Below are 25,109 nucleotides of genomic sequence, written 5' to 3'. Positions count from 1 at the left end.
AACTGACAGCAATGATACACGCCTCCTGTGTGCCACGTACCGCCAGTGCATGGGTAGCTATGTATGTGTGTGTGCTTTTTTAGTGGCATCAAATGTCACAACTGCCAACGCGCACAATTCCTGCTGGCAAATGATATCAAGGATGGTGCCGCCATGCTGCCACATTGCGTGGCAGAGTCGGTCACCTACGTTAAGTGGCCGTATTGCCTGTTTTATGCGAGAGTGCGTATGTGTGTGTGTGTGAGTGTCCTACGACTACATGACTACTGCTGCTGCAGTTGCTATACGTTTTATGGTTTTTTACTGCCATTGCAGTCTGTATTTTTCGTACTTTCGTTGTTGTTTTGTGTTTCATTATGTTGTTTATTTGTATGTGTATGTAATGTTGTTTTTTCCACTTTTGTTCTACGTCGTTTCATTTCACGCGGTACATGTTGCTTGTGTGTGCGTGTGTCATTGTTGTTGGGCACGGAGTTGACATTGATGATGATTATTGGGCGTAAATAGAATCGAAAATGCGAAAAAGTCAATGATGAGAGGAAAAGTCAATTGCCCGGAATGTGGTGAGGTTATCGAAGTAGAGGAGGGAAATGTGGAAATGAGCATGCATTCACCAGTAGACAAGAGCAAGCAATTTAGTGTTCCAAAAGTTTGTGAGTGCCTGTGCGCAGAGAAGAAACAAAGAAACACACCTCAAACAATTCATTTCAGCAGTTTAAGAAGCATTACTGATGATCCTAAAAAAAGAAAAGTAAAGACGTACAAATAAATTGCAAAATCAATTGAGCGGTTAAATAGGTAAACACCATGTGAATCCCAGACAATTTAGCTGACTATACATTACAATAAAACCGTATAGCAATAACCAACTTTCATAGTATTCGATCACATTTGTTGGCCAAAAAGATACCCTCAATGAAATGGCAATGAAGGAATCGTCTATTATTTTATAAATTCTCGTCAGATATATAAGGCATCTATATTTGGAAGTCAAATACATACAAATCTTGATTTTGAAGAGAGCACTGTATAAGCTATCCACAGGGTTGAGCGCTGTGTTCGGGATCCGCTACCTAAAAAACATTCCAAATGAAAGATCAAAACAGCCTCGGATGAGAGGCTCAATTTCGAAGACAACCTCTTTTAATGCAAACGCACTGAATGCACTTGAAATGTCCGACCCCATAATTGGGAAGGTGCGACTACCCAGTTGGTGGTGGTGATGTCCTCCAAAGAGAAAAGGCTGACTGAACTTGGTATCTCCTCAAAGCTAATACGGCTGTGTAGACTGACGTTGAGCAACACCAACACCTCCGTCAGTATCGGGAATGATTTCTTCGCGCCGTTCATATCAAACGACGTTTTAGACAAAGCGACTTCCTCTCGTGCGGCTTCTTCAATCCACTGCTGGAGAACATAATTCGAGCAGCAGAGCTGAATAGATTAGATACAATCTTCTATAAGAGTGTATAGCTGCTGGCGTATGCCGATGATATCGATACCATTGGCCTCAACAACCACACCTTTAGATCTGCTTCTTCTAGACTGGATAAGGAAGCGAAGCGCATGGGTCTGGTTGTGAACAAGTATAAGACGAAATATATACAGTCATCAAAGAGACAGTCCTCGCACTCTCAATTTGGCTCACACGTCACTGTTGACAGACAGTTTCGTCTATCTCGGAATCAGTATTAACGCCAACATTAATGTTAGCTTTGAAATCCAACGTAGAATAACTCTTGCCAATAGATGCTACTTCGTACTCAGTAGGCAATTGAAAAGTAAAGTCCTCTCTCGACGAAAAAAAACTGAATTCTACAAGTCACCTATCATCCGCGTCCTGCTGTAAAGTACAGAGGCATGAACGATGATAATATCTGATGAGTTGGCGTTACGAGTCTTCGAGAGAAAGGTCTCGAGAGAAAAGTTCTTCGGAAGATTTATGGTCCTTTGCGCATTGGCAACGGCGAATACAGCGGTTACTTTGTTTAGGTCATGTCATCCGAATGGATGAAAATACTCCAGATCTGAAAGTGTTTGACTCAGTACCCGCGGGGTGGAACAGAGGAAGACTACCACTTCGTTGGAAAGACCAGATGTAGAATGGCCTTACTACACTTGGAATCTCCAATTGGCGACAAATAGCGAAAAGGAAGAACGACTGGCGCATTTTTTTAAATTCGGCTGTAGCCGCGTTAGCGGTGTCCACGCCCTTAAAGAAGAAGGCTGAAGGAACGCTGTTGTATTGTTTTAAATGAGAAGGGCATATGAAATTACACAGGTAACTCTGAACCAAGCCGTTCGTATGCAAAATAGAGTCATGAACGATATGTGCATAAATGCATAAAAGCCAATAAACAAATACAATTCTAGAAATGATGATTGAAATAACAGAAATTCGAGGACATTCTTGCCATATACATATGAAAGAAAAGTAAAAACGAAGCGGAAGGATACTGAAGCGGATGAATACAGCAGCAGATGGAGTTGAGATGAAAGACAGGAGGAAGAAACAATACCATTTATCTGATGAGGGATAATTTGAAGGAAGCAGTTTGCAACTTACAGACTTCCACAAACATACTTTCATACAACTTCGCAAGCTCAACAGCTGGCAAGGCATTAAATTGGTAACAAAGGCGGAAAACATAACACCCACGACTCCATCAGTGAATGAAGTAAAGCGAGGCTAATGAAAAAGGCTGGAATCAAAATAAGTTTAAATGAAATTAAATCATACTACAAAAACTTTAAGAAACTTTGAACTACATATAATAAGAGACAACAAAAATATGTCGAGACTTAAGCAACTTGTAGGATTCTGCTATGTGTCTGCAGAGCAGAGCAACAATACTTACAAAAGTAAAGACAAGCATCAGACATCAGCATGTGATTATGTCACCAAACAGCTACACTCACCTTATGCAAAAATAATCATCTAGGTAGATAGTTTGGCAGGCGGGCAAGGCTCATGACATGCGTCGTTTTTAAATTAAGCCATTACCACAAGACATGCTTTTGCCATGCGCTCGTAAACTTTTTTACCACCATGTGCTTTAGTAACATATTTGGTGGAATAAATGTTCGTATTATACGTAATGGAAGCTTGCATAAACGCTGCATAGTAAAGTGCAAAAGAAAAGATGTCGAAAATGAGATGGATATATTCCAATCTAGTGAAAAATTGAACTGTTTATTTGAAGGCGGCAATGTTTGAAGATTTAATTTTTTGGCAACCAAAGTGTTCCAAGAATAATTGTTTAAGGGTTGTAACGGATTTTTGTTCTTTCATTCCAAAGCTCCAAATTATGAACTTATTTAAGTTTTGCACTATACTTTCGTTTAACTTTTTACAATGACATTAATTTAGTGGAAATTTTCCGCTTAATTTTGCCAAGCACGACGTACATTTAAATACAAAATTGTTATCCAAATTTTAAGCTTATATCAAAACTAGACCTAGTAAGCTCTGCCCAAGATAAATTATATAAAAATATAAAAAATTTGCTAACGATATATAAATTTCAACAGGTTAAAAGAATTCTGGACATTCCATTATTACTAAGACCTTGGATGAATCAGCACATTTAACATCTAATTTTGGTCACACAAATCATGAATAATTGAGCGTTAACAACGTCAACCATGTGTCGAGTGGTAAACCAAAACAAGTCGTCAAGTGGCAAGTTTTTCTCCTTTTCATTGGATTATACCTTTTCGCTCTATATGCTAATGAAATGCCTGGTAGTGCTGTGGTCAGGCAATAAACTCTTCTATATTTATGTATTTAACTGTAAACCGAAGGCGAGTCAAATAACTTGGGATTTGCGAAAGCCGCAGTTTATCAGTTCTTATACAAGGCTTTCCAAAAAAACAGAAGAAATGTTTTTTCGGCAAAATCAATTTATGTTATTCTAAATAGTCTCCTTATGCTTCAATACATCTTTTTGCACGGTCCATAAGCATGTCGAACGAGTGTTTTAGCTCGTTGGCCGGTATGGCCGCCAGTATGCCGGTGCAAGTCTTTTGAATAGCCTCTAAGTCTGCATAACACTTTCCTTTCATGGGAAAATGCATTTTTCCGAAAAGGAAGAAGTCGCACGGTGTCATATCAGGTGAATACGGGGAGTAGTTAATGGTTACAATGAGATTTTTGATCAAATAATCGTCCTTCGAATGTTGGCTTCTGAGCAATTTTTGGTCGTCAGTCAATTTGTGTGGAACAAACCAACAAACCAAATGTTCGGTCAAAATGCGATAAATTGATGTTTTGGAGATGCTCAATTCCATTTCCATGAATTTAAATGATGATTTCGGCTGATTTTTCATGAATTCACGCACAGTTTTGATGGAATTTCCAGTGATCACGGATTTTGATTGGCCCACATGTTGATCGTCATTTATGTCCTCACGACCACTTTGAAAACGTTGGAACCACTCGTGCACTCTGAAACGGGATAGGCAATCATCGCCATAAACTTGTTTCATCAATTGAAACGTTTCGGTAAAAGTTTTACCAATTTTAAAACAAAATTTAATGTTGGCTCTTTGCTCGAAGATCATTTTCGCACCGATCACACTAACATACTGACACTTGAAACACAATAACTTCATTTCCAATCAATAAAATGTCATGAAATTCTCACTTAATAATCAATAAAGATAGCAGTTTTTAACGCACCAGTCTACATATAGATGGCGTCAGCAGGGGGCGCTAGATTCAAAAAGTCCTGTTTACCTTGAAGTTGAACAAAATGAGTGCAGTTTTAATGGTTATAGAAAGTATACCAGATATTCAGATATTGAGTTTCCAGTAGCATTTTGATTACAAGTTAGTATAATAGTAAAATTGTTTTCTTCCCTTTAACACAAAGCCATGTTTTCTGATTTTCCCACTAAGTTTAGTAGTCAGTGATATATAAATTTTTAATGAACGAAGAGATCATCCATTCGTCTCATAAACCTGAGAGTTTGGATACATTTGGATATAACTATATTATGTAGACCAGTTTTAGGTGTTACAAACAATCGTCTTTTATTTTTTTGTTTTAATTTTGTTTTTAAAACCGTCAAAACAAAATAAGCTTTATATGCTTGATTATTTTTGTCATTGTTTGTTTTACTTTGCAGCCGACGGTATTCGTCAATGGAGATAATACTTTGCGGTTTCCGCTCTAATGCAACACTTTCGCTTGTAAATTATTCCGTCGGTTACACTCATACCACAGGGCTAGACCAAAATTTTTATCAATAAGGTAAAAGCTGCGCCAATATCTGACTTCCATTCTCCAATGTTTAGTCAAGTTATGTAGCCAGCTGAGACGAAGTAGTCTCTTATACACATAATTTGTTGGAACATGTTCTCAAATATTGTTGTTTTATTTTTTATACATACACACACCTTCGTGTAATTTTAGCATCTTTTATCTACTTATTTCTCTTCTAATAACCGCGTCACCGGCTTACACTTAGGAGCGTATCAGCCAGCAGACAAGTTGAGTAGTAGTGCGGTGACTACGGCTACGTACAGTCCAATCGAATGACAGCCGACGTGATGAGCGGGAAAACGCATGAAATTCGGCATAACAACTCATCAGTTCTATGCCAAAGGGCAGCACAAACAGTTTGGCGTTGAAAAGTGTGTGGCGATCGTGAAAGTGACGGGTGATTAGACACCGTAAAAGTTTCGTAACAAACACTAACAAAAACTTGCGATAAGTGTGTTTCTTTTATTTATTTTCACTGTCCATCCCAAGCAATTAAGAGTTCATTGATTTTAAAGCTTTTAACTCATTACTGTGCCGTTTTGCCACTTCAAATTTTGGGAACTTGGGAACTAAAACAGAGGCTTGAGCACTTGTCCAGCGATTCAAATGCAAACAACTCGTTTTTTGGTGTTTTTTGTCTGTGGATTCCTAATATTAACTTTACCGAAGTTTAATGGATCCACATTCATTGCTCATCATATTCATAAATGGAAGGCGTTGAAGACTTCAATGCGTTATATGCAGGAGGCTATGCTGCGTACTAGCTTAAATCGTGCAACTCCAAACCACGGAATCGTTTTCGAATGTCGTACAACGTACGTGTTCCTAAAATACTATCTTGTGTAACTGTGTTTGTAGCTATGTGGTATTAAGTGTTATTATATATGTATAAAAACAAATTAGCATTTCTGCAAAATTAATTTAAATATTGGAAGAAAGCCTACGAAGAAGAAACAAAAATAACACAAATAAGTAAGAAAGCCATGCTAGGTCGCCACTGAGTTTACTAATTTTAAATATTTTGTGCATAAAATATTAACATTTTTTTTTATGTGTACTAGTGAAAGTATAAATTATGGAAGAAGTGAATAACAGGAGCTCTCGTTCATCACGCTGCAAGGAAATACAGAAAAGTTAGCATAATATTGTTAATTTTTCTTTTACTTCTACTTTAATAGAAATCAGCATTTGTTTTTCGTTTATAAAGGCATTTCGACATCATAAAATAAAATTCAGTGCTTTCTTATAGTGTTGCTAGTTAGGTGACTCATGGAGTACGTGTGTATTGCTGCCTGACCAATAAAGCATATTTCGTTTATTGACGAAGCCATTCGGTCAGAAATGAGGCTGATCGCTGAAGATGATTTTTCGGTGAAAATCCGGATCATGGTGGTTGCTCAGCCCGATTCACGAACATACGACGATTCTGGTGGTCTAGCGGCTTCAGTTCTTGGGTCAATTTGATCTTGTAAAGATGCAGGCTACGATATTTTTGCATATTAGTGGCAACAATATTCTCGAAACTACGGCATTATTTTGTCTCCCTGACACGAGAACATTTTGTACTCTGCTGTGGATTAAAATTATACCACTAGACGCTCAATTGTTGATCCTGTTAGATCGGCGATTATGACGACTATAAATAGGACGTAGCGCTCTTAAAGTTGAAGCCACTGACTCCGAATTTCGGTAGTAAATTTTAATTGAAGAGAAATGTCGAAAGAGCGAGAAAAAATGTGAAGTAATTTGCTGTCCCTATTGGACTACTTTTGTAGCGTCCCTATTGAGAAAGAACGTTGGAATAATTTACAGACCAATTTTACACATTTTCGGGATTGAGCTGTATTACACAGGTCAACATGATTTTTGGGTCTGACATCTACATGTTAAATTTTAGTTTCTCCTATGACAAAAATAAGGAAAAATTTTTTTTTCCGGTTAAAGTTTGCTTTCGTAGAAATTAGAGCAATTTTTCGATTTTTATGTGATAAACATTAATATATAAATGTAAAATAACAAGAAATTACTGTCTAAAAGTGCATATTTTTTGTATTTCTTTTATGCTCCTATGAGCTCTCTCGTATTAAACCCCAAATATACTTATCGTTGTAGATCAGCCAAAAGCAAACTTAAAGAACTAAAGATTAATATTTAAGTGTTTTTCAATGTCTAGAATCAGAATCAAAGCATGAGAACAGAAACCCAAAAAAAATATTTTTTTTGTTGACCGGTGTTATTTACGATATAATATTTATACCCTGAACAAGGTATATTAAGTTTGCCATGAAATTTGTAATACACAGAAGGAAGCGTCGGAGATTCTATAAAATATACAAGTATAAATGGTCAGTATGTAGAGCTGAGTCGATTTAGCCGTGTCCGTTTGTCTGTTTGTCGGTCTGTCCATCGGTCTGTATATATACGAACTAGTCTCTCAGTTTTTAAGATATCATTTTGAAATTTTACAAACGTCATTTTCTCTTCAAGAAGCTGCTCATTTGTCGGAACAGCCGATATCGGACCACTAAAACATATATGTAGATGCCATACAAACTGAACAAACTTTCCCATTACAATACTAATTGTATTGTATAAATACAACAGGAGGGGTAGAGTTGATAATTTTTACCATGGTACGGGAGTCTTGTTTGACCGATATACTATGTGGTAAAAAATAGTCAATCGAATGTTTGAAGCCTTTTAATTAGGTATAGTGGCAGTATTGACCCGATTTTTTGTTTGGCACAAAACTTGTTGAGATTTCCCATTCATTGTGAAACATACTGTAGCCTAGTATACGTGTACTGTAGCGTGGGTAAAAACAACAATATGTTTTCGCTTAGCACATTCTAAAATATAACAGATATAAAATATCATCTTGATGAAATATTTCCTTTTTCGGGCTTTGTAGAAAATTCAATTTTCTGGTCTTCTACGATTTTTTCCCAACCATTCAAAAGATATTAACGGTTGAAATGTGATTATTTAAGGCAATATTTTTTATTTGTAATTATTTAACTCCCAGTTGAACACTATTGATTGATCAGTCCTTATGACAAAGAACGAATTAGTGGCTCAAAACTGGTCAATACCTTATACATATACTTCACAAATATTTACAATGTTGTAAGGCATGGCGCTTATGCAGTTAAAATTAGTTATTGTTATGCAAAATAGTAACAATTAGTTGTTTTTTTTTTTTTTTTTTTAATTTTTCACGATCTCGGCCGGAATAACCTACTGCAGTAGGCTCAAAATAACACTGACTTGCAAACTAGGTGCAAAAGCTTTTTAGTGTAGTGAATTTTTCGAGATAGTACGTATGTACATATATGTAGGTATGCGCTCATGTGTAGGGCTTAAATAATTATTCAGCAACTAAGGAAGTTACAAGTTCTGGCGCTGCCGAACATTTATTTCATTATTCCGCATTATTATTCAACCTAAATGCTGGCAAAGTAATGCAGCGATTAAAATGTGATTGTTATTTTGCTTCCAAATACACCTTAGGCTCGGCAATTCCCCTTAGTGCACAGACTTTTGTAATTATGATTGCTTCGCTTAGTGCGGAGCCCGGATATTATTCATCAAGTTCTTTTCATCGAAAAATTGTATTTCTCTCAAAAAGTTATCGCATTTTTAGTAGGTGCTTCCAAACATTAGATAGAAGATTGAGGCTGTTGAAATCTAATTTTACGTTTATTAATTTTTTATCATCAAATGCTGAAATCCAATGTGTTAGAGTTTAGGTATTAACTGAACCAAATGTCGTCATTACCTTTGACAAGGTCCTGAAACCTCCTCAGAGACCCAAGAACCACGTCGATTAACTTGCTTTGTGAAATCTCCTAATCCTACTGTTCCTACTAATTTCGTTGTCTACCTCTATTATTTATTTAATTTATTATTCAATTACAAAGTACTTTAAGGTAAACAAAGCTATGTATCATGCTTTTTTCAACATGCTGCGAGAGTATAAAATAGATTTACTATTTATGTGTAATTAAAAACAAATTCCAGCTTTTATAAGCAACTAGTTACATTTTATATAAAGCTAAAGTATTTTAGGCTAATTATTCGACACGTTTTTCTAATACTTATCATGCTTAAAAAAATCGCATTAATTAGCGTATACTCACATTAGAGAGGTTCTTATAGTGACTTTCATTTTATGTGGTATACTAGTAAGACTTAGAATCAATGAAAATAGATTTATTATCTATATTTTCATCCAATAGTGGCACTTTTTCTTCTATCAACATTATAGAATAGATTTTGGTTTTTAGTATCCCAAAATGTTAGCTTTCTCTGAGCTATCTCTGTCGCACCAAAATTTTCTGTCGCACTTACCTAGACTATCAGCTTCTTATATTAGTGCAGTATTTGTTCTTCAGAAGTTTTTCGTGAAATATCTATTAAGGGATTTGAGTCCCCTACAGGGTTCGTTCAGAAAGTAATAGGACTGAGTCGATTTAGAAGAATTTAATTGTTTGAACCAATCGTTGCAATTATTTAAAGACTTTCAAAATTGGCTCCTTCTGCGTCGACGCAGCGCTGCCAGTGCGATTTCCAAGCATTGAGGGCGTCACAAAAGGCATTCATCGGAATAGCCTTGAAAGCCGAGATGCATGCTGCTTGTATCCCCTCTATCGTCTCAAAATACTTGCCTTCCATCGACCTTTTCAGGCAAGGAAATAAAAAAAATCCCGGGATCATACTCAAAGATCCATGACTTGTCACCTGTGATTACGTTATTCAAAAATTGGGGGTCACACACATGCTTCACACATGTTCGAATTTTCTTGTCACACTTTCACTCGCCGCAATTTCTGGTCGTCGGTGAGCACTTTTGGGATCATTTTCGCGCACAACTTGTGCATATTCAAGTGCTCCGGCATGATAACCACAGATTTGGATAAATTTAACATCTGGGAAATTAAACGAATACTTAGTCGACGGTCTGAGTTCCAAACTTTGCGCATATGAGTTTCACACATAATTTAATCGCGTACCCCTGTCTAACGAACCCTGCATTTTCGGCTTGTACTACTCACAGAAAAAAATGTTTATCCTGACTTGACTCTCCAGGTACTCGGAGACAACTGACCAGCCGTTCGTTTTTTACCTAGGAACGCCCTCTACCGAATCCACTCGATGCGCGCACGTTCCGAAGTACAGTCGCGATGGAAGAAAATCAGTCCTATTACTCTCCGGATAAACCTTGTATTAGTGCAGAAGTTTTCCGTGAAAGATCTGGTACGACTAAAAACGGACATGGCTAAGTCGACTAAGCTCGTCACGCTAATCAGGTATATTCTTGTATATACTTTGTAGTGTCTCTGACGTTTGGGATGTTCGTGGCAAACTTAATATAACCTATTGAGGGTATACAAATCGATATGAAAATTACTTAAGTCGCTTTAACATATCTCTCCTAAGGTCATGTGATATTGCGCTTCAATTTTCAGTAAAAGTTTATTTGATCGGCAGATGATGCTAATATGAACATCTACAACGTGCAATAAAAATAATTACTATGAATTATTATTGTATAATTCTTATCAAACAAATGGTCAACAATGAATTGTTAGAATTAATTATATATATGTATATAGATATGGATACTACGGAGAAATTTTTAATATTATGCGATTACTGATCGTTAGGCTTATTAGTTGCATAGCTTATCTTTATTATCCAATACTCGTACTTACATGAGTTTGAGTTTGAGTGCATATATGTTCTGTGTAGCAGCGCTGACCGGCTCTCCAACTGCAACTGTATAAAAAGATTCTTACAATTTCTTCTAACTCAGTACGTCTTGAAACTTACTACAAAGCTTACTTATTTCGTCTACAAATATTATCCTCGAAAATGAAGAAAATCACAGTAGTTGTCGGCGTTGCTTTGCTGTTAATGCAAGTAAGATTGTCATAAAAATTTAGAAATATTCCATACACCCATACGCTTGATTTATTAGGTCGTCAATGCATTTCCACATGCTAAACGTGAAGCTGTAGAGGTTGCGGTCAATGGAGAAAACAAAATAGATTCCTCGCCTAAGGAATCTGTGGAGGTTGCGGTCAATGGAGAAAATAGTATAAATTCCTCATCTGAGAAAGATGAAGCACCATCAAAAATTTTGTTGTATGTCATAGGAACGGTAGGTAAACTATCCACGTGGGCGCTTGAAAGTGGAAGCGTTCTGCTTAAAAGTACTGTTAACGATCTGGAGAAGTTACCAAACAAAGATGAATCGCTACAAGCTAATATCACACGCATGGCAAAAGTAGCCAAAGAAGCCGAGGATTTTAAATTGCAAAAAGATGGAGCGAACATTGTAGAACTATTTGACACTATGAATAGTTTTTCGGAAGTGATGTCTGACTACGAAGCCATGCCCGATAATTCAGACTTGAAACTCACATTGAAAACGGCTCTTGAAAATAATGGATACGAAAAGTTTCAGAACAAATTTGAAGAGGAAATGGTGAATTTAGTTGAAGAGTTCGATATTGTATTTGGCGAATATGCCAAAGGTTTAAGTCCAGATGAGAAGGTAAAGCAAGCCAAGGTGCTTAACTGGTATGAAGAATTTACTAACGAAACTGACGAAGGTGAAAAAATTGACAAGTTCGGTGAAATCTTTGACTTGGTTTAGTCAATGAATTGAAGAAGTGATATATGTATATCTGCTTTAGAGATACTTTTGCATGTAATAAATATGTATAAGCAGTTATTATCCTACAACGATTATAATAAAAATATTAAAATAAAAAAATATAAATTTATTTTAAAAATATAAACATTTCATACTATATATTATAATATGAAAAATATTCTGCATAGCCAGTAGCAGGTGCCAACCGGTTTTATAGCCGTAGTATATTCTATCAATTAAAAAAATTTATAGAAAAACTTGCACCAAACAATATTTATAGCCTACTCAGTAGCTGCTATATGAGTTATATATGTGAATCTGAATTTATAAATAAAGTAGCATATTTAAAGTTGAATTTTCTAAAAATGACCAGCTTTTCAGTTCTAAGTATTTTGAATTTTTCATATCAACTTGGCTGGAAATTTTTTTTTGCTGGACATGGACACTTTTGTAAATAAATTGTAGAAGCAATATTGATGGTTCTGAATTTCTCGTTTTTCAGCTGCTAGGGTTTATAAGCAATTATAGAAAAATGATAAAAATTTTACAAAATTAGTTTTTATACTCTCGCAACCTGTTCTCTGTTCGGGTCCGTTATACAGGAGGTAACATCTACAGTATTAAATTTTTTTAGATATTATAAAAGTTTTGTCGAAAGATACTAAAAGTAAAGTAAGTTTCTGAATAAAATTCCAGGGGCACTAAACTGTGCCGTAAGTATAGCGAGACATTATAGGAATGAATGTGTTATCTTCCACTTTTAGGTGAAATCCGAAAACTCAACAACTTCTCTACAAATTCGATGGAAATTTAGTGCATGGGTTCGCCTGTTTTCCGAATAACACAATTTTAAATTCTGTCAGGATCTTTAACTTTACAAGATGATCCAAGTAGATGTTATTTTTGTTCAGAATTTTTTGGCATTTCATCATTGAAACACTTACGCCTGAACAACGTCGACAAAACGTTTATCTTTATTACGAAACCTCACGTTCTGTAAATAATGTGTTTTGCGCGCTTCACTCAACTTATGGGCAACATAATCAGCCACCTTAGCGATCCAGTATTAATTATTGGATAATATTCGAACGAATAGACCACGTCCAGCACGTAGTGAAGAAAATTTAGCAGCCGTTGCAGAGGGTGTACACGAAGACCGTGCAGAGCCGACCTTTCCAAGCAACAGCGCTTCGCTCTATGGGCTTTTGAAAAATTCCAAGAAGATCCGACGTTTTCGAACAAAATTTTATTCTGCGATGAGGCCCATTTCTGGCTCAATAGGTATGTAAACAAGAAGAATTACAACATTTGGAACGAAGAGCAACCTGAAGACATTCGAGAGCTGCAATTTTACTCAGAAAAACAACGGTTTGGTGTGGTTTGCGAACCGGTATAATCATCAGTCCATATTTCTTAAAAAATGGTGTAATCATCGATGGCGCCCGTTATCGCGCCGACTAACCGACTGGTGACCTGAAATTGAAGCTCGTGAAATCGGCGATATTTGGTTTCAACAAGAAGGCGCCACTTTCCACACATTCCATCAACCAAACAATTGTTAAGAGAACACTTCGGTGAGCAGATAATTTCACGTTTCGGGCTGGTCGATTGGCCTCCAAGATCATGTGATATCACACCGTTAGCTTTTTCCTGTGGAGATATATAAAGACCAAAATCTTTGCTGACAATCCCGCTTCAATTCAGGCTTTAGAGGAAAACATCACTAGTGTCATTTGCCAGTTACCAGTCGAAATGCTCAAATGAGTCATCGAAAATTCTACTCAGAGGATGGACCATCTGAAAGGTAGCCGTGGCCAGCATTTGAAGGAGATAATCTTCAGCAAATAAATGCCAAAGAATATCCTTTCAAATGATAATAAACATTCCCCATTAAATTTGAAGTTTCTGTGATTTTTCTTTAAAAAGTAAGGAGCCACGAAATGGATCACCCTTTAAAACGAGTACGAATAAAGTTATCGAAATGCCTATAAAGCTCTGCACAAATAGAGCGTATACGTACAAGGTGCGAGATATTTTTTCGTAGAATGATGGAAATCGAGTTAAAATTTTCGGAGCCCGGATATGAGTACCTCAGTACCTGCGATTGATTCTGTATCAACAATACCAATTTAAAGTCATAATTTTTCTACATAATTATATGTTTAGTGCTATAGATCCGTCTAAATACTTTCCCGTGCTCTAGTATATCTAATATAGTCATTTTAGAACTTCCGTTTCACGTCTTGGTTATCACCAGATTCTACAATTTTAAGTGTTGGTGATTTCCGAAAAATGTCGTGGATATAATCAAGAAGGTTTTTTACATGTTTCGTCCATAAAATTTAGCAAATACAACCATACTTTTAAGACTTTAATATCAGCTATTTAAAATTTAATGCGTCCAAGCCCTATTTACCATAATCGATTATATAGTATATTCCCAAAAAAAGATTTTGACAAAAAATTGAATCTTTTTCCAGTTCCAATATGCGTTTAGGAGACGAAGTACACTTCGAGTTGCAACTGGGAGATATGCGCGGTTTTCACCGCTTAGATCCACGTCGCAAGTTGGCATTATTTCTGCATGGTTGGAACGACGAAGGCAGCAAGGGCTGGGTGCAGGACATGTTAAGAAGTGAGAAACTTTTATTTAACAATTATTTTTAGCTAACAATAATTTTATTTCTTTACTTCTAACAGCTTGGACACACTTCGATCCGTATTATAGCGTTTGTGTTGTTGATTGGGGTCATCTCTCGCAGGTAGACTATAAGACTGCTTCTATGTCGATATTTGATGTTGGTCTCACAGTGGCTGGCATCATCATGTCTATGGAAAATTTACGACCCGAATATTTCACCCGTCGCAATGTCACATTGGCTGGTTACAGTTTGGGCGCACATGCCGCTGGCTATGCGGGTGCAATGCTTAATGGAGAGCTGGAGCAAATTATAGGTCTTGATCCGGCTGGACCGCTCTTTACATTGCCAGCTGTTGTATCACCAGATTTTCGTCTGGACCCCACGGACGCGCAGTACGTACAAGTGCTGCACACATCGGCGGGCACATTGGGAGCTGGCTTAAAAATGGGACACGCCGATTTTTATCCCAATGGCGGAAAGGCGCCCCAACGCCATTGCAAAGTACTGGTCACGGATGTGCAGAATAGTAAGTATGTTTGTGCTTTCCTATATGTACATATGTGTGCTTGCAACCAAATCGGCGCATATCAATAGTAATTTAAATGCAGCAAGCAGCGCCAGCGAATGTGTTGACAATCTACTTAAAAATTCATTTGTTTCCCCCACCCCCAATCTCGTTCGCACAGATGCGGTAGCGTGCAGCCACAGCTCATCGGCTGTGTTTTTCAAGCAATCCATGAATCCGGCGTTTCCGTTCGTGGGCAACCATTGCAGCAGCTATGATAATTTCGTGCACGGTCTCTGTACGCAGGGTCACCGCGGACGTTTTGGCATACATTCACAACGCCGCAGTCATGGCAATTTCTACTTCGTCACCGAACCGCAGCCGCCATACGTGCAACGAAGACTGTGGCCACGACGTCGTCATCAACATTATCAACAGCAACAGCAACAGTGGTGGCGCCGACATAAGGTGCGCGCTTCAGCGGCTTTGGGACGGAGCGCTTTAAGGCCGACGCTATCCACCGCAGCGGATGTGAAAGCAATGCAACCGTGGCAGCGCAAATGGCGGCGGCGGCGGCGTGTGTATTACTGATGACATTGTTGCTTGCACGTTGGCGTTGTGGCAATTGAAGGATAACTGATGGTATTTTCATTGAAATAAATGCATTGTTGCCGAAGGAATAGCATAGTTAAACGTTGTATTGGTTGTTGTATGTAATTGTCTGTTCTCCGCTAGGAATGCGAACGTACACATGTGTGCTTAACTGAATAATCAGCGTGTGTAGGTATGTAAATGCACTTGCTGCTGCCATATTGGACTGTGGAATTTAATTCCAAATTCACTTTGAGCTGCGTAGTACTCACACGACTGCGTATCTCTGATGCGTCAGGAAAGGTAAAAGGTGGCGGCGGTTCCAGGAGTTCTGAGTTGTGGTTGCGAAATGCCATAAACTGAGCAATGCGGTGTTGCGCGGCGCCGCATGTGGCATTTGGCGTTGTTGTGTGGTTTCGGCAGCATTTGCGTAATTATGTGCAACCGCCGCTGCCTGCCGTTGTTAATACAAACACAGCTGTTTACGTGTGTGCGTGGCTACAATTGCGGTAGTGTTAACTACACGTCAGTGTCGACCTCTAGCAATCACAGAGCTGCTAAATATTTAAGCCTGACTTGCCCGGTTGATATACATACATGCACGTAATCGCAGCAACATATGTGTAAATATGTGTAAATACATGTGTTTCGTTTCGTTTTTTCGGTCATTGCTGGAAATGCTGTTATGCTTGGCATTCGAATGCAATTCGTTAGCGCTCAAGTGGGTATGAAACTGTTCGTTTATTGGTAGTACAGTGAGAAATTGGGGCAGAGTGCCATTGGAATTTGACTGCAGCACAGTACACCGCACCGCTTGGAACACCTGTAATAATAGGCATTGCTTCACTTGTTTGTATAATGTATGTAAGTGCATGGCTTCTTTCTCCCCTGGTGTCTGCTTACGGCTCTGTTATTGATGCTGAATCGGCCTTTGGTATGCATTCATTTGAAAGTATTCGGTAGGCTTATTCGAAGTTCTGTAATTGAACACTGGATTTCGACCAATGTTTATACCTAAAATGCTGTTTGTATCAGCAATTTTGACTTCTTGGTATTCTGTATTAATTTCAAAATGTTAAAGGCATAATATGATAAATATACAGGTGAAGTGGAAATTTATAGAATACCAGATAACTTAAAATAATAAAAAAGTTTTTTAAAGTAATTAGGCATGTTCGGCAAATCGCTTCTACCAAATTAAGTGAAATCGAATTGAATTAATTTTGTTGGGGTATATGTAAATATTCGTAGTACCAGAAATGAAACAAACTAAATAGCCTTAGGTTTTTTTTTCGAAAACTCTTCGTAATGATTGGGTTATCTCATTATGGTATTCTCTCGGTAGCTGATATGAAGTAAGATCACTTTTCTCACTTAATTTTGGTTATATCGTGCAAATGATTTGTGAGATATGAAAAAACAATCGGTCTTAGCTGGTAATACAATACTTTGTGGCCGGCCTTACGGTTTTGTGTATTCCCATTCCCAATTTTATTCAGATAACAAACACATTGTCTTTTTCTTCTTTAATGGCGTGGACATCGCTTACGCGGTTATAAAAGAGATAACAACAGCGTGCCTGTCGTTTCTTGTTTTCGCAATTTGGCGCCGATTCGAGATACCAAGTGCAGCCAAGTCCTCCTCCACTTGATTTCCCCAAACGGAGTGGAGGTCTTCCTCTTTCAGAGCTGGAGTGTTTTCATCCATACAGAAGACAAGACTCAGCCAGCGTACCCGCTGTCTCTTAATTCCCTGAACTATGTGAATGTCTCGTATAACTCGTACAGTTCATCGTTCCATCGATTACGGTATTTGCCGTTGCCTAGACGCAAAGGGCGATACATATTCCGCAGAACATTTCTCTAGAAAACTCGTAACTCGATTCATCAGATGTTGTCATCATCCATGCCTCTGCACCATATATCAGGACGGGGATGATGAATGTCTCGCAGAGTTTAGTCTTTGTTAGTCGAGAGACGACTTTACTTATCAAGTGCCTACTCAGGGCGAAGTAACACCTGTTGTCAAGAGTTATTCTGCGTTGGATTTCGAGGGTGAGATGGTTGTTGGTATTAATACTGGTTTCAAGATAAACGAAAAACGAATTCACTACCAGACCTATTTGCTTCGCTTCCATATCCAGTCTGGAGAATACCGAATCAATGCCGCGGAAAACTGCTAAGAAAACCACTGAGAATAGAATAAAACCTTCGGGCATAGCTCGATGGGTAACGACAGTAGGGTAAACACCAACTACATGACCTCCTTTTTAAGTGAGAAAGAAGATTCAAAGTAAACATAAAAAAATGGCTGGCATAAAGATATGATAGCTACGCCCAGAACTCTAATCATGTATACGGGTGGCTCGAAAATGGACCTTGGAGTTGTCCGGTGTTAGGCATAAGGCAGCTTTTTAAGTTGCCGGACCACTGTAGTATATTTCAAGCTGGGGTCTTTGCTATTGCTAAAGCTGCAGAGCTGGCCTCTTATGCACCTGCAGACAATTCCAGAGTAAAAATCAACGTAGACAGCCAATGCAGTAACCTCGTATCGCATGTTGGCCAGAAGTGTCTTGGGAAGCAGGGCAGTAGTGGAAAGTGTTACCAGACGTAAGCAACTTCACTTTTACTGGGTTCCAGGCCATAAAGGGATCGAGTGCAATGAAATAGTGGACGAGATTGCCAAGAATGGTGTACGGCCAATATCCGAAAACGTGATCAACATTGGGAAACCGATAGATAGATAGAAAGATAAATGTTATGAGGTAATGCACCGCGACTTAGGGTCTATTGTGCCCTCTACGATATCACATGTCTTCCCAGAGTCTCAGCAGCCTGAATAGCTCAAGGAGTTTGCCGGGCGCTACTGAGGTGATGTGATCCCTGCTGATATAGATGGAATCCAGGGCCTTAAGCCTTTTTCCACAGATTGCTGTGCAATCCAGGATTAGGTGTGCTGGTGTTTCCTGTTCCAGGTCGCAAAACCGGCAGTTAGCACAGGATACTATGCCCATGTTGTACAAGTACTTCCTGAGCCTGCAGTGCCCTGTGTAAGTTGCGACGAGGAGACGGAATTTGTCACTGGGGAGGTGAATAAGTTCCTTGAACCTGGAGAGACTGTACCCCCCTAGTCGCAGTTTAGCGTGGCGCATGCCTGATGATTGTTGCCAATGCCGTTCTCTCTCCGTTCTTTCCTCCGTGCGGAGCAGCTCCTTAAAAGTGTGGGATCCTACCGCTATGTATGGTTCTGGTCCCATCACCTTGGACGCTGCCGCAGCGCGGACCAGTTCGTCGGCCTTCTCGTTTCCTTCTATTCCTTTGTGCCCTGGCACCCAAATTAGGTGAAACCGGTTGCACAAGGACAGGCGGTTTAGCCTTTCTATGCATTCCTCAACTAAAAGCGATTTGATCTCATATGATGAAATCGCCTTTAGTGCCGCTTGGCTATCACTGAGAATAGCTATACGCTGGTTGCGATAGTTGCGACTGAGGTTGACTTCAGCGCATTGACCTATGGCAAAAACTTCGGTCTGGAAGATACTTGGGAAGCAGCCCATTGGTATGGAAAGCTTAGTACGCGGTCCCGCGATACCTGCCCCAATACCCTCCGGTGTTTTTGAGCCATCAGTGTACAACTGAATGGTACTGTCTTCCAGCAGTCTTTCCAGCGTGGAATCGCTCCACTCCGTCTTGCTGCCGAGAGTAACTTTGAAATTTCTTTTGAAGTTTATTTTCTTCGTTGTGCCGTCCTTTGGGAGGAGGACTAGCGGTGTGCTTTCCGCCAGTACGTCCATCTGTCTGGAGGACATTAACTTTCCACTACCGTAGCCTTCTGCTGACATTAGCAGCATGGTGTGGTTTGCTGTTTGTTTTATCACCTGGTGCAGCGGTGTGAGCTCCAATATGACTTCCAGTGCCACAGTGGGGCATGTGCGCATTGCCCCCGAAGCACAGACACAGGCAAGTCTTTGCAGCTTTGATAGTCTCCGGATCACCGAAGACTGAGCTGCTTTGGTGGCCCAAGCCACCGCTCCATAGGTGATAATAGGCCTTACTATCATGGTATACAGCCATCTAATGATTCCTGGCTTGCAATCCCATGATCTGCCGGCCAGGCGTCTGCATACCATAAGTGCTCTAGTTGCTTTGGACAGCGTGAAGTCCAAATGCCTACTCCATCGTAGTGATGAGTCCAAAGTGAGGCCAAGGAATTTGACCTCTTTCGACATTTCCACTTCTGTGCCTCCTAATGTTAGGGACCTCAGGCCCGGAAGAGATCTCCGCCTAGTGAATGGGACTACGGTAGTTTTTGCTGGGTTGATGTTTAGCCCTACCATGTTGCACCATGCCTCTCGCCATTATGACAATGTCATCCGCGGACCCTTGACAGCGGATTCCATTGCTGGCGAGCAACTCGAGGAGTTCGTCTACTACCAAGCTCCATAGCAGTGGGGATAGTACTCCCCCCTGTGGGCAGCCCCTTGTGGTGCCAAGACGAATCTTGCTTTCCCCCACCGTTGTTTCCGCTTCCATAGTACGCAGAAGGGCTTCTATCCATCTGCATATTGAAGTGGTAACATTCCTTCTCTCAAGTGCCTTGATCACGCTAGTGTAAGACGCATGTCAAAGGCACCCTCAATGTCTAGGAAGGCGCAGGTCGCAACCTCGCCGTTATCCAGCGAATCTTGCAGCTCAGACATGAGTTGGTACAGAGCAGTGTTTGTGGATCTGCCCGCTCTGTACGCATGTTGCCTGGCATGTAGGGGTGCGTTCTTCAACGCTTCCGATCGAATGTGGTTATCTATTACTTTCTTCAACCCCTTTAGCATGAAGGATGTGAGACTTATAGGCCGGAATGATTTGTCTAGTGAATAGTCTCTCCTCCCTACTTTGGGGACGAAGATTACTTTTGCAATTCTCCATGGCTCAGGGATATGCGACATTGCCAGGCTGTCTCTCATCAGCCCTAGCAGGTGTGGCAGGAGAGTATCCATACCTTGCTGCAAGAGGGCCGGGAAGACGCCGTCCACTCCCGGTGACTTATAGATTGTCGTTTGTCCGATGCTGGTTGGGAAACCCATACATTGTCTATACGACGAAATGAACCGAAGCATGATGAAGAAAATCAAAACCAGATGGAACGAGCTAATTGGGGGCAAAGTTGTCTGCAAAACGACAGATCGGAAGTACACAAAATTCTTATTGTCACTCGATAGAAGACACTGTAAGAACATGATCGGAATACTAGCTGGCCACTGTCTGGTGGCGACACACGTCCACAAGATGGGGCTGACAGATCGCGAAGACTGCAGGAAATGCCTACAGTAGGGCACCAGGGAAACAGTGGAGCATCTTATTGTTTTATTTACATATTAGTCTCTTATGTATTGTGAAGAGAAAAAATCAAATATGATAATTGTGTTATAGAAGATGTAAGTAGATGGCAATAAGAGGTGGGTGCGGTTAAGCAGTTGATAAAAATACTTGTGCTCAGTAAGTTTTGTAGATATATTTTTAGTCAATTATGAGAAATGTATATTCAACATCTTAGCAGCGGAGCATACCCAGCTGCTCCTAGTTTTTTGTAATCCGCCAAGTGAATAAAACTATTATACTTTCTGTTGCAACATGTTGCAAGAGTATAAAAAAATATATTTTCAGCTATTTAGAACTAACTATTTCCTCTAACTCTGCGATGAATACATTTGTAGCTTACTTCTCGCCCACAAGTAGCCTATATCTAAGCCCCATATATTTGCATTTATATAACTATTTACCTCTAAACAAATTTCAAAGCTTCCAACATAGACTTTGCTAACTGGAAATCTGAAGTAAAAGTTTAATCAACCCTATACTCACTCGCATAGTTCATTATCCACTCAACAGGATGAAGTGCGCTTGTAAAAACTTTTAATTGTACTGATATCTTCACGTCTAGACGTGGCTTTATTATTTATGGACTAAGTGTAAAACACCAAACGGATACTTGCAACCGTTTTGTTGTTTATAAACATGCTTGCATGCGTGTGTGTTGCCGGTGCGCATGTGTGCGTGTATAATGCAAATAGCCGCTGTGGCAACATTTCTGTTGCAACATATCAAAACAGCAATCAACAGCTAAGGTCTTGCACCCAGTCGTAGCAAAAGCCATAATTAAATCTTACTAATTTCAATTTTACCCCCAACGGGACCGGAAGAACTCTTGACGTTTACGTTGTTCAAGAAACAATAACATCGCCAACAAAAATGCAACAAAAAAAAAGGAATAACATAAGCAATGAACAGCTTGGAAAACATAAATAAAAATGTGGAGAAAGCGGAAGCTTTTAACACTGCCAATACGACGAAAGAGGCAACTGGTTTCGCTGTGTGGTGGAAGAGGAGGCAACAACACCTAGAAAAACTTGCACAACATAACTCATGCATGCCGCAGACAAAGTAATAAATTTTATAAAATGTAACAACAACAAATCGCTACAGTAATAAAGGCACGCTGCGAAAAGAACAATAAGTCGTAATATATCTCATGCAAAGTGGCCAGCTGGGCCAGTGAATTTGTTATTGAATTCTTGCGAATAGAATTGGAGCAACGAAGCAATGAAATTATGTCTTGTAGTGGGCAAATTGAATTTAAGGTATTTCTCCACGTGCATGTGTAAATATGTAATAACTGACCAGGCAACTGAGCAATCAAGGGTTGCAAGGAAATTTGTATGGAGGAGGGGCGTATACGTAACATAACATATGGCAAGAAAGATATTTATGTGTGCACAAGTATAGTATATGGCTTGTGTACATGTACGCATGTTTTTTCAGAGGACGCGGGCGTAGGTATGGTCAGTACATGTGCACTTTTGCATGGTATAGAATCTATACTATAGATATATATATATATATATATATATATATATATATATATATATATATATACAAATACAGCGTCCCACAAGCACACCTATTAAAGCGTTTCTGTTGCGGTTAAGGCTTGTAGTATTGTTCGTTCAGGTATGTAGCTTGATGGGCACGGCAGGTGTTGTTGTTTCGTAAGTCAACGACCTTTCCTTGTTCATGTTTTATGTTTTACCTGCAGACAGCGGTCAACATGTTGAAAGCTTATTTTGGAAAGCTATTCAGTTAGAAGTGCCTGAAAGTCAATAAGTAAAAGCAAAAAAAAATTTCGAGAGTGACTATATATGAGATCCGACATATTCAAAATGAAGTCTTTCTTTTCTTTAAGTACCTAAGAATATTAAATTTAAAAATAGTTTTTCACCGTTATAGGTTGTGCTGTTATTTTTTTATTAGTATTGTAAATACGGAAATCGCTCTTTTGCCACACCTTTATTTTTTGTAGTAAAGAGGGTACATAAAAAGATCTGTATATATATTATGGTCGATCAGTTTGAGTGGCAATGATAGCTTATGGTCGTTCGATCTGAATAATTTACAACAATATTACAGCGCTGCCTTGGGCAATAATAGATTTAATTATAGAATAGACTATATCTTTTCAAATAAAAAAGTCTTCTATACATGTACTTAAGTTTCATCGAAAAGTTTGTATTATAGCTGTATTTTTTAGCAGTTTGTATTGGCGGTTCTGAAAAATTCAATTCCGAATTAATTGCCCTTTGCAATGTACATATCGTCGCAATTGTAGGTATTTTTACTGGATACTGTCCAATAAGTACTCATATGATTCGACTATATATTCTGATAGACGCTCTTTGTCAATACTTTAAGGAAGAAAACGAGGTGGAATCATCTTGCCCCTTTCTTCTCTATTGTCGGCATTCGCGGTTTATACACTTTTGGAAACTTAGTGAAATAGCTGTAATTGATAATAAATTTATGGTGATCTTAAAACGCTTTGTCGACCTATTAGGTGAAGCACTTTAGGGAGTTTTTTGATTAACACAAAGGACATACATATATTTTTTAAGTGAAATTCATAGTATTAATGTATAATGGATATTGTCTTGAAGCCACATATACGTTCTTCGTTCGTGTTAGATTATTAGGATGAAATATAGATTTCATACATTTTTTCAATTAATTTCTTTATATGTATTTAGGGTTTTACATATCAATTTTTATCTAAGTTCTTCATTACCGAGTAAACTGAAAGTACGGCAGTCTATGTACGTATATTTGTAGGTTAAGATAACTTAATCTTAATCTGGTTGACCAATGAGTCGCGCATGGACCAGTTTTGGCATTTTGTGATTTCAGTTACTAGGTTCAAGAGGAGTAGTCTTCCTTTAGGATGCCTGCTTTTGACGTGAATTTTAACAAACTCTGTGGCCTCACTATTGATGCTTTCTCCAGTGTATCAAAAAGTGGAGACCTCAGATGCGTACAGCGTAGTCTTGCCAATGCGGGATAAGTACACAAAAGATGTTCCACTGTTTCCCTGAAGCTTTGCTCTAGACATTTCCTGTCGTCTTCTCGATTTTTCAGCAGGCCAATATCCAATAGAAATTTTGTGTACTTCCAATCTACCGTTCTACACATCAGGTTGCTCGTTCCATCGGGTTTTGATATTCTTTACCATGCTTCTGACGAGATCGTCGTATAGATCATGCACGAGTTTTCCAATGTTGATCGCGTTTTCGGATATTGACCGTATACCATTCTTAGCAATATTGTCCACTATTTCATTGCACTCGATGCCTTTGGTACCCAGTAGAAATGAAGTTGCCAGCTCCTCGGCTTTCGCAATAACAAAGACCTCAGCTTGATATATACTGCAGTTCTCCAGTAACTTAAAAGGTTGCATTATACTCTGGACATTATATACCCGCACTAACATCATCGCCCATTCAGTATAGATATTTAGAGTGTTGGATTGAATTGGTCTTACAGTAGCTTTCTTGCACCAGTGCATGAGACAGGGAGTAAGCCCTGAGGTTGTGCCGAACATCCGTCTACACGCATATAAAGCATTGTCAGATTTTTTCAGTCTTTCTTCCACGTTGTGCTTCTACAGCAGTTTGTTGTCCAAGGCTACGTCAAGGTACTTGGTGCGGCCCTTGAGAGAGAGTTGAGTTCTGTATATTAGTAAATGCAAGGGTAAGTTTTCCAGATTCCAGATCAGAGTTTGTAATAATTAATACTTACATACTCGTGAACCCCACATAATATTTTCCCATTGAATGAGGGTTTCTTGTCTTATTACCGGTACTTGCCAAAAATTGAAGCGAAATTAATTTAAAATCCAGAATGTAGCCACTAACCCCTTTTATTGACTGAGTTTCAATATTAAATTTGAATTTTTTCCTCAACTGTTTCATTATGTTCAAGCTTTACTTTTTGCTTTAGCTTTGAAAATAGGAACATATGAGTGGTTGTCGGTCCATATTCAGTTCAGCAATTCTCAAAAATTCAATATATTAATAAAATTTGTATCGCCAAATGTTAATGAGTAAGAATTTTTAAACTTAT

The 25,109-nt window shown here is 38.8% G+C and overlaps 3 protein-coding genes across 4 annotated transcripts in view; all 3 read left to right on the top strand.

Moving 5' to 3' along the window:
- The first annotated feature begins 5,520 nt into the window (after positions 1-5,520).
- Positions 5,521-15,768, top strand: LOC120774231 (pancreatic lipase-related protein 2). 2 transcript variants are annotated; one of them, XM_040103691.1, is made up of 5 exons: positions 5,521-5,718; positions 5,783-6,082; positions 14,409-14,563; positions 14,629-15,096; positions 15,257-15,768. In XM_040103691.1, the coding sequence occupies exons 2-5, from the start codon at positions 5,874-5,876 to the stop codon at positions 15,664-15,666; spliced, it is 1,242 nt and encodes a 413-aa protein (XP_039959625.1). In that variant the 5' UTR covers positions 5,521-5,718; positions 5,783-5,873; the 3' UTR covers positions 15,667-15,768. The 2 variants fall into 2 exon arrangements, with proteins under 2 accessions (XP_039959625.1, XP_039959624.1); XM_040103690.1 differs by having other exon boundaries at positions 5,521-6,082.
- LOC120774232 lies at positions 11,071-12,021 on the top strand. Its single transcript, XM_040103692.1, has 2 exons — positions 11,071-11,189; positions 11,248-12,021. The coding sequence occupies exons 1-2, from the start codon at positions 11,142-11,144 to the stop codon at positions 11,926-11,928; spliced, it is 729 nt and encodes a 242-aa protein (XP_039959626.1). The 5' UTR covers positions 11,071-11,141; the 3' UTR covers positions 11,929-12,021.
- The window catches only part of LOC120774233, a 72,778-nt gene continuing 62,688 nt past the window's right edge, over positions 15,020-25,109 (top strand). Inside the window, exon 1 of the mRNA XM_040103694.1 lies at positions 15,020-15,096. The gene's annotated coding sequence lies outside the window, so the exon portion shown is untranslated. The remainder of the gene's footprint in view (positions 15,097-25,109) is intronic.

Source organism: Bactrocera tryoni, chromosome 4 (genome assembly GCF_016617805.1).
Source record: "Bactrocera tryoni isolate S06 chromosome 4, CSIRO_BtryS06_freeze2, whole genome shotgun sequence".
Taxonomy (NCBI): domain Eukaryota; kingdom Metazoa; phylum Arthropoda; class Insecta; order Diptera; family Tephritidae; genus Bactrocera; species Bactrocera tryoni.
Note: the sequence above shows the minus strand (reverse complement) of the source record. Positions and strands in the feature narration are given on the sequence as shown.